Genomic DNA, 9917 nt, shown 5'->3' with positions numbered 1-9917 from the left:
CGCCACAACTACTGAAGCCCATGCGCCTAGAGCCCGTGCTCCGCAACAAGAGAAGCCACCGCAATAAGAAGCCCGTGCACCGCAACGAAGAGTAACCCCTACTTGAAGCAACTAGAGAAAGCTCACACACAGCATCGAAGACCCAACACAACCAAAAATAAATAAATAATTTAAAAGACTGGGAGCACACCATTGGAAAGCAATTATACTCCAATAAAGATGTTAAAAAAAAAAAAAGACTGGGAGAAAAACCAAAATTAGGTTAAGCAGCAATAGTGGGTTAAGATAAATGATGGAAATATCAGAAAGTACCTCAAATTTGGTTTCTTTAAATTATGGTCTAAAGGAGTTCACACTGATAGTGCATCAAAAAAGACAATTTTTTAAAAAAAATCAGAAAGTTTGTTTTAAAATATAGCTATCTGGGCCTCTACTTCAAAAGATTCTGAATTAGAATTGGCTGGGGGCTGGGCAAAGTTATTTTTAACAAGCTCCACTGGTGATTCTGATGTACTGCCAGGTTTAGGAACCTCTGCTATAGATCATATATTGATGTTTATATATAATAAAAAGTATATCCTATTGTAGTAAAGTGACATTCATTTTGATTTTTATCCCTAAATAAAAAACCTTTCTGAATTCTATCTTTATCTGAAAGATAGTCTAGCTTTTAAAAATCGTGTACTCATAATTACAGTATTAACAGCATAGTACCTATATTTCCTACTGGGAAATATGGCTTTTTCATACGTACTATTTTTTAAAACCTAACTCTATATTAAAAGGATAGAAAATGCCACTGCTATTCATAAAGCAAATAATGGATTCCTTGTTTCCATAATAAACGTTCAAGAGAGTTTGTTCCCAATGGAAACTCATTGTTGCTGACTAAAAATCCTCTTGGGGAGGAAAAAAGTACCTTCATATATAATCTACATTGAGGATGCAAATTGTAGAGAAACTGACACAAAAGTATTTGCATTTAATCAAATCTAAAGCAAGTCATTTCAGAAGCATCACTACCATGTACAGAAGCCGTTCCCATCAGCATCAGGCTGACCTTTCCAGGAGACCAGGCTCCCTTATCAAGCAAAATACACCATTCACCAGAAATCCTACATTGCCATTAAGAAGGAAATTCACCGGAACCATCCAGAATGGAACGTGGTGAGTCAATATCAATGATTTAAAACTTTTTTAAAACTTTAATAATCCTAATGTTTATTTTTAACGTCACAAATGCATAACATAAAGCAAAGGACAAGAAGAAATATCCCTAAGTCCAGCTAGAACATATACTGTAAAAGTATAAAAACACAGACCAGAGACCAACAACTTTGAACTCTTGGTAACATTTTCATAATTCTGTTGCATTTAATTATTAATTGTTGGGTTTATTTTGCTGTTTCAAGTTCATGGAGGTATGGTTTCTGAAAGATCAATTCTATTGAACATTATTTTTATAAAATGAGAACTTGGATATTAAAGCATTCTTTTCCAGTGTAGCCAAATTTTATGTTAAAAGTAACAACTTCCAGTAAGCCCTCAATTATAAAGAAAGTGCAGGAGAAGAATCCACATTTATATAGAACTTGAAATATCTTTTATTCATGCATCTTGCTTTTAAGATTAAGGATGAAGGGCTTTCCACATACACATGGTAAGGAAGGGCTGTTATTTCATGAATTCAAACTATATATAGATCTTTCTCAGTGTGTTCACTCTGAGGATACAAATGTTAGTGTCAACATAGAGTAAACCCCTTTCAGGAACAAATTTTAGATTAAAAAGTTTGCATTTAAATGGTAATAAGTGATGATAGAAGAAATATTCTTTAAACACTTTGTAAAGTAGCTTGAAAGAAAAATTAATATTTTTTAAAACACCACAGCTCCTCAAAGATAAAAAGAGCCATAAGGGCATCTATCTTCTGCAGTATGGAACTGGTTATGACAGAAGTGCTAAGTGTTTGGATCCAGCTCTGAGGCTTAAAAAGTGGAAGAGGGGGGTGGCTATTGGGAGTGGCTTGTGGATGCCTATGGTATGGGCAAACTAAACTGCTAGAAAATCCTCACATGTTAACTAATTTAGCCCCACTTCTTTAAAAGTTTCAGTCTTTATTTCCAGTGTGAAATTTCCTAAGTAGTATACATTAATTAATATATTGAACATTTCAAGATTAATTTCTGAACTTTCCTTGTATTTCCTTGTCTTTCCTTGTATTCTTCCAGAGGCTTTGCATAATAAAACTAGTAATATCATCTTCCCAGATCAAAAGTGGAACCACAAATGCTGAGCATCTAGTGGGTATAGATCAAGCACTATATTCCTACGTAGGGATCTGCCTCCTCTTGGGGAGAGGGTTCTCAGCCTCAGCAAGACAGGCTGAGCTGGGTTGGTGGGGTAAGGAGAGGGGTACCTACAGTCTCAAGGCTGTCACCTGAGCCAGACGGTGGGCCAAAGCACTGTATTGCCACTGGCCTGTCCAGGACCTCATTCTTGGCACTTCCCTGACCGGCAGAGAAATGGAACAAACGTAGATGCTGTTCACCAATAATCCAGGATGTTTATTCTGCTCTTTCTTAAGTGAGAGTGTGCCTGTATTTCATACCATGAGGGACCACAATTCAGAGAGACATCATCTATTATCTTAATTTTACCATTGTCTAATGATGTAACTCAAAATATGAATTGTTTTCTAAAGTTATGGGATTGTTTTTGTTTTACTCTTTTTTTCTTTGTTTGTTTCGAACTGTCTCTTTATTCCCTTACCTTATGTAACAAGCACCTGCTCAAACACTCTAAAGAATTTAAAAGCAAGAAAATGTATTACAGAAACTGTCATCAAAAGTAGTAAAATAAGGTGCTTCAAATGTCATAAATATATTTGATATTTCATAACTAAAAACAGTTGAGGAATCGCCTACATTTTAAATAGCCAATTTCAGAATGTATGAGTTTGATTTGATGGAGAAAAGATGTAATTTTCAGAAACAACATTAAAGCAACAGCATCATTAAATCTACTGTGGGCCAAATCCTTCTTCAAAGTGAACAGGAATGTGGAAAGGGCATGACTGGGACAGTTTGCTGCGTGTACACAGTCACGATACAACAGCATGAATTTTTTTCCCAAATTCGAAAGGATAAATGATTCTTATTAATAAATTTGCTTGTGCTTTCTCTCCAGAAACACACATCTTTGTTTTCTCAACAACTGATCTGAATGCAAGTTTGTATCTAGGGTATTTGAATAAAACCTCTTAAGCATCTCCTCACTTATGCAGGTGTGGACTCTTTAAATAGACACAGTGCACAAGGGGAAATACATTTGGAAGTAGGAATACTAGCAACATTTTTAAACTCTAAATATCACTCCTCTTTAAAAAAGGAGGATAGGGTAGGTTAAGGAACTTTCAGAATTCCCAAAAATAGGAAGAATAATCCAGGTAATAGTTTAAAGAGTTTTTACTAGGTTCCATCTCTTAGTTAAAATGTATTTTTATCCACCTTATATGCTGTGTAAAATGCATTTGCTGTTTTGTATCTACTGCAGAGCCTGGTTTATCTCCATTGTCCCTGTTTTCTTACCACCCATGCTGAAGCCCCAGAGAAAGGGTTTCTTCCCCACCTCTTATGAAACTGCTCTCTCCCACATTCTAAAGATCTCCAGTTTTCCAAACCCTATGATATTTCTATGTCTTCATTTTCCTCAAATTCTCTAAGGCACTTTCTTTACCCCACAAGTATTTACTGAGCACCTACTAGGTGCCAGATACTTGACATCACCTCTTTCTCCATGCCTAATGTCTACAAGGCCTTTCCCCCTCCATCATTATTCCTCTTTCTCTACACTCCATCTTTCCTTCATTTCCCTGTTGCTACCACTCTGCTGTGTCACATACCTACATCTCTGCCCCTTCCTCCCCACTTCTGCCCTGACCTTCCCTGTCCCCTTACTTTCCCTGGGCATCAGAACTATAGCCTTTTCCCAGGGCTTCTACTCCTTTCTGCTACAAAGTCTTCCTTGGAGAACTTTATTTCCATAGCTCTAGTTATCATAGTTTTATAGATGTTTCTTAGATGTACAGTTCTAATGCTGGTCAAAGTTCTCGTCTATCTATAGGATGATTTCACTTGATTAAGCCACCACAACCTCAAAGTCAGCATATTCAAAACTGAACTCTTCTTTCCACATCAAAACCAACCCTCTTCCCTGCCTCCTTGATTTCTCTTTTTAATCATGGTAGTCTTTTTTATTGTGTGTGTACATGTGTGTGTGTTTGTGTTCTTTTGAAAGAGACCTTTAAGATTCCTTAAATCTGCCCTTCCCTTGTCATTTCCAATGTTTCTGGTTAGCTTCTCACTGTTTTATCATTTTCCATCCTCTCTTCTTCCTCATCCTCAACCCATCCTAAGATGGGCACTCAGATTAATCTTCCCAAAAAAATTCCAAATCTTCCTAAATACGATAAAGTCATAATATAGCCCTGGTCAAAAAGATTAGTGGTTTCCATCACCTACAACATAAAGTATAAATTTTTACCACCTGGTTTTCAACACCTTCAACATTTCCATTATTCTCAACTAAAAAAAAAAAAAGGATACTTTCAGCAAATATTTACTGAAGGCCTACTAAGTGCCAGACACTGTTATAGGCATTGGCACTTAAGATGTTTCAGTGAGTAAAAACAAGCAAAGATTCCTACCCTTATGGAACTTATATTCTAGCAAGGAAGAAACAGACAATAAACAATAAACTTAATAAATAAGGAAATTATATAGGACATTATAACAGACAAGTACTACGTAGAAATAAAAAGTAAAATAGGATAAAGGGGAATAGAGATGTTTTATGGGAAGGTGTAACTTTAAATATGTTCTCATTGAGAAAATGACTTTTGAGCCAAATTTTGAAGGAGACAAGGGCATTTAGTCATGTGGATAACTGGAGGAAGAATATTCCAGATAGAGTGGACAGCCAATGCAAAGTCCTAAGGTAGAAGTGGTGTGGTTGATGCATTTCAGAAACTGGCTGGAGTACAATAGAGTGTTATGAGATGAGATCAGAGGTGTCGTGGAACAAGGTTATGTAGGACCATTGTAAGGACCTTGGCTTTTACCCTGAGTTAAATGGGGAGCCACTGTATGGTTTTGAGAAGAGGAGTGAGGCAATTGGACTTTCTTTTTGAAAGAATCACTTTGGCTGCTGTGTTGAGATACACTGGGGATGGGGGAAGAGTGGAAGCAAAGAGATCAGTTGGAAGGCTACTGCAGTATCTACATGAGAGATGACAGTCTATTTTACCTGGATATCAGCAGTGGAGGTGGAGAAAAGTCAGCAGATTCTGGCTCTATTTTATAGGTGGCACCATCAGGAACTCCTAAAGGATGGGTTGTGAAGTATGAGAGAAAAGAGAGGAACTAAGAATGACTTTATAGCTTTGGGACTGGGCAAACAGAAGGATGGAGTTGCCAACAACTAATAGGAAGGTTTCAGAAAAGCAAATATAAAGGGAAGGACAGAGTTCAGATTTGGACATGTGGAGTTTGAAATGTCTACTAGACATCAAAGTGAAAATGGACATCCACATCTAAAGTCCAGGACAGGTCTGGTCTAGGGATATCCATCTGAACTTCATCTATATATTGATGGCATTTAAATCCATTAACTCCAGTTACCCTCATTCCTTTCCCTTCCTACACATGCCTTGCTCTTTCCGACCTCTGCTTTTGCTCATGCCATGCCTAATGTCTACAAGGCCTTTCTCCCTCCTCCTAACCTATACACATCTATCTGAATCCAGACTAAATCCCATCCCTTCCCACAAAATTTTCATCAATAAAGTATACTCTTCCCTCTCCCTTAATCCCTCACATGTGCATGTCTTATTTCTCTCACTAAAAGAAGATGTCTTTAAGGACATCTGTTATATGTTCTAAACTTATTTTGCATCCACTGTGGCATATAGCCCCACATTTTGCACTAGAGTCGGTGCCAACTGGTACATAAGACTGATTGTTTTATGGCAAAACTTCAGAAGTTTTGATCTGCTTATTTGCCATCTCATGAACTTTATCCATTAGTCACCATGTGCTTATTTGTTAAACTTATTTAGAATAGGTATATTTCCTCTAGGCTTTTTGGCATACATATAAAGCATAAATGGATAATTCAGATTGAAACCACCAACTAAAAAGCCCTTCGGAAAAGTGAAACCAAGACTGTCTGCAAACACACAAAGGATCAACCTTTGGGACTGGGCAACTGGACCTCTTCAACGTCCACCCCAATCTCCTCTCAGACCTAAGTCCACATCCACCATCAATCAGCCAGCTAGGAATGCCTAGGTTAGAGTTGTCCCCCTCTTCCACAGGAGCCTTATAAAATCCCTACTCTTATGCATATCTTTGGTTCTCAAACTACAGAGAACATCAGAATCACCTAAAGGGCTTGTTAAAACACAATTGCTGGGCCCACCCCTAAAGTTTCTGATTCAGTACATCTGGAGCAGCACCTGAAAATCTGCATTTTTAACACATTCCTAGCCGATGCTATTGTTCCTGGCCCAAGATTCACACTCTGAGGATCACTGGTGTGTATTCTTACTTGGACTTTTCTGTCTGGCCTTGACTCCTGCCTTGTTCTGACATTTAGTGCCTGTGTCACTCTCCTACTCCAGGCTGCTGGAACGAGGACTAGAGATGTCTTAGTCACTGACCATACGACTGGGCCACCACCCCTCCCCTGCCCTTCTTTATTCTGGGCTCAAAAGTTTGAGAGCCAACTTGTGTCCTTGACCCCAATTTCTCTCTAGCTCTTCAAGATCTCCTTTCATCATTTTCTCCCTCTTCCCTAAATCTTCAGTCCCTCCCTCTTCCTGTTCAAATATCCTCAAATATCTCCTATCCACGAATTCATTAAATAGATGTAAAAACATAAGCAAACCTCTCCTTGTCCCTGTAATTGTCTCCAATGATCATTCAATCTCTTGCTTCCCTTCCTCATTCAAACTTCAAGAAGAAATAGTCTCCCTCCCTTTCTCCACCTCTGCCCTTGACGTTATCACCTGGCTTCTAGGTAATGCTTCCAAAATTACTCTTGCTAAGACAACACCAACCACTGAATTGAAAGCAATGGATGTTTTGCTGTCCTTATCTTCCTGAACAATTCTGTCGTATCTCACTCTTTTTCCTTCTTTCTTGAAATCCCTTCCCTTGAATTCTACCTCATTCTCCTGTTTTATTCTGGTTCTTCTCCAACCACTTCTTCTTCATTAGGGTTCTCTCCTTCTCCTCAGACAAGCCTTCAAATGTGGATGTTCCCCAGGCTTCCATCTTTAACCATCTAGTCCAGAGCTTCCCAACCAGTGTGTCAGGAATCAGTATTGTAGGAGTTCCCAGGATATTGATCTCAGCCGTTGAGAGTAGCCTGGTCTATTTATCCTAATATGCCAGATGCATAAGTTTTCCCTCAATGCCATTGTTATGACTCTACCTTTCAAACATTCCAAGAGAGTTCATTCTCTTTCCTGGTTTCCTTACTATCAACATTATGATGTCTCTGAAACTTATATACCCAGACCAATCCCATGGTGGAAGCTTGAGAATCAGCCTTGAATCTTCCTGCTCCTTTCCCTCCTACGTCTAAATAATTTCCAGATCTGTCCTCTCCTTGCCCTCCTATCAACCACAACTCAGACCCCACTATCTCTTGCCTGAATTATCCTAGAATCTTCCTGACTGTTCTCCCTGTGGCTTTGTGATTCTTAAATCTAAACCTACCTTCATACAGCTGCTAGAAATGTCTGTCTAAAATGCAAATCTAACCACACTACTACCATGCTTGGAAGCCTCCAATGGCTCACTGCACACAGGATGAAATCCAAACTCCTTCGCCTACAAGAAACTTCATGACTGCGCCCTGATCATTTCCTTTCCCCAGGCTCAGTTTCTCCCTCCTTCTGTTCTTACCTCCAGGACTTTTCCCATGCTGCCCTCTATACCTGGAATGTTCTTACTCATTTACCATCATACACACTGCTTTCCTCCGCTATCACATTGCCTTCCCTAACTCCTTCCCCACCCTCAAGAGAAATTGACACGTTCTGTGTTTTTCTGAGTATTCTATTCAGGCATACTTTTTGTTGTACTTTGCACATTTGCATTATAATTATTTTTAAGTATTTCTCTCCTCCCACTAGATGGCATGTTCTTTTGTATTACCAGCTCTGACACAATGCCTGACACATAAAGAATACTCAATAAATTATCGATGAATAAATGTAGCCTCAGGCTTTTCCCAAAAAATAAGGCATCACACACAATTCTAAGAGCAGCACTTAGATTCCTTTGGAACAAACATTAAGATCATTTAGCTTTAAATTTGAGGCTGATTTGAAAGAGATACTTAAGCCTCTTTAATTAAAAGATATATAGGCCAAATCCTGTCAAAATAAGACCCAAAGGATCAGTCAAATAACTTTGTTTTGCTGAAATCAGTTTGCATGTGGCTTTATTTGAATTGAATAATAAATTGTCTTGGAACATAGTTTTTTTCTCTCCTTCATTTTGTACAGGAATTTTGTATTTAACTTGGTACTTTTCACAACATTTTCATATGCATATCTTATGTAACTCTGCAGTCAGTTTCAGAGAGATTATTAAACCCATTTTACAGATGAAGGAAACAGGGCTGAGAAATTGTGATTTTCCCAAGTCAGTGGCTAATACGTAAAAGATGGAATAGTGTTTCTTTCACTTAGCTTGGATCAGTTTCTGTCAAGGATCAGGAGATAGGACTAAATGACCTGTGTTGAAGCCACTTCAAATTCAAGTCTATCATTCTAATGAGAAAATAGCATCACAGTATTAACCCTGGACAGGTTAACCTACTTATAGTATCCACATTTGATTGTTACTATTCCATTTGCTTAAGTCCCAGGAGACTACAGCAAACGAGTGTATCAAGGCGTGAGAGTGAAGCACACAGTCAAAGATCTACTGGCAGAAAAACGATCCAAGCATACAAGTAACTCAAGATTTAATGTAAGTCTCAGTTGAATCCATTCTGAAGTCTTTGGGTATTTAAGTCCTATTAAGGTTAATTATCTCCCCTCTCCCTTTATCTTCTCACCAATCTCTCACCTCTTGAGTCTGATATTCTCCACAGCAAAGCCCCCCTTTAACTGGCACACACTATATAATTAATCTATAAGCAAGGATTCCAAGAACTCTGTGAACTTATTTGCTGGCTACTTCAGCTAGTGGATATGAAATGATGATGAGTCCTGACTTTTTCATTTCTGCCAGTCATGAACTACCAAAGGCTCAGTTGGTGGGAATAATGCTGACCTTCATATACATGTTATTCTAAATCTGATAGAGACAACTTCTAAACATCTTCTATATAACGTGCAAAATCAGATTTAAACATCTTAGTAGGAGTTGTCTTAAGTCTAAAATCTCTATCTGACATCCTTGTCTTTATAAATAGCTCTGCTCTATACCTAAAATGTTTAAGTAGTTACACCCAAATCTCCAATAATGATTCTTGAATGGAAATAGCAGTTGGTTATCGAGTTGTGTATATAATTACTCACCTGCATTGCTGGGGGCAGGACATGAGAGCAGATGACCAGGAATAAAGGAGGCAACCACATACAGCACTGAGCACAGGGGCTGGTACACAGTGGGAACTGCTTCTTCCAGTGTGTTCTGCCCAGAACGTCAGCACCATATTCAACACTGCTCCAAAGTCAAACTTCTGGGACTTGTTTCAAATGAACCAACTCCAGATTCAATTTCCTCCCATCTAAGAACATCCTTTATTTACACATTTTTTGGCTTTCCTTTCTTTTAAACCACCTCCTCTCTTCTAGTTCAAATGGAGCTTAGTTGATAAAGAGAAATCTGAAT

General features: G+C 38.3%; 1 protein-coding gene across 1 annotated transcript in view; it reads left to right on the top strand.

The window, feature by feature from the left end:
* The first annotated feature begins 1024 nt into the window (after positions 1-1024).
* Positions 1025-9917, top strand: part of POU2AF2 (POU class 2 homeobox associating factor 2) — a 37004-nt gene continuing 28111 nt past the window's right edge. The window contains exons 1-3 of the mRNA XM_019942014.2: positions 1025-1167; positions 7281-7384; positions 8938-9047. Of these exons, the coding sequence (XP_019797573.2) occupies positions 1025-1167; positions 7281-7384; positions 8938-9047 (357 nt within the window). The remainder of the gene's footprint in view (positions 1168-7280; positions 7385-8937; positions 9048-9917) is intronic.

This window comes from Tursiops truncatus, chromosome 8, assembly GCF_011762595.2.
Source record: "Tursiops truncatus isolate mTurTru1 chromosome 8, mTurTru1.mat.Y, whole genome shotgun sequence".
NCBI classification, from domain to species: domain Eukaryota; kingdom Metazoa; phylum Chordata; class Mammalia; order Artiodactyla; family Delphinidae; genus Tursiops; species Tursiops truncatus.
The sequence above is the reverse complement of the archived record's forward strand: the minus strand, read 5'-3'. Positions and strand labels throughout refer to the sequence as shown.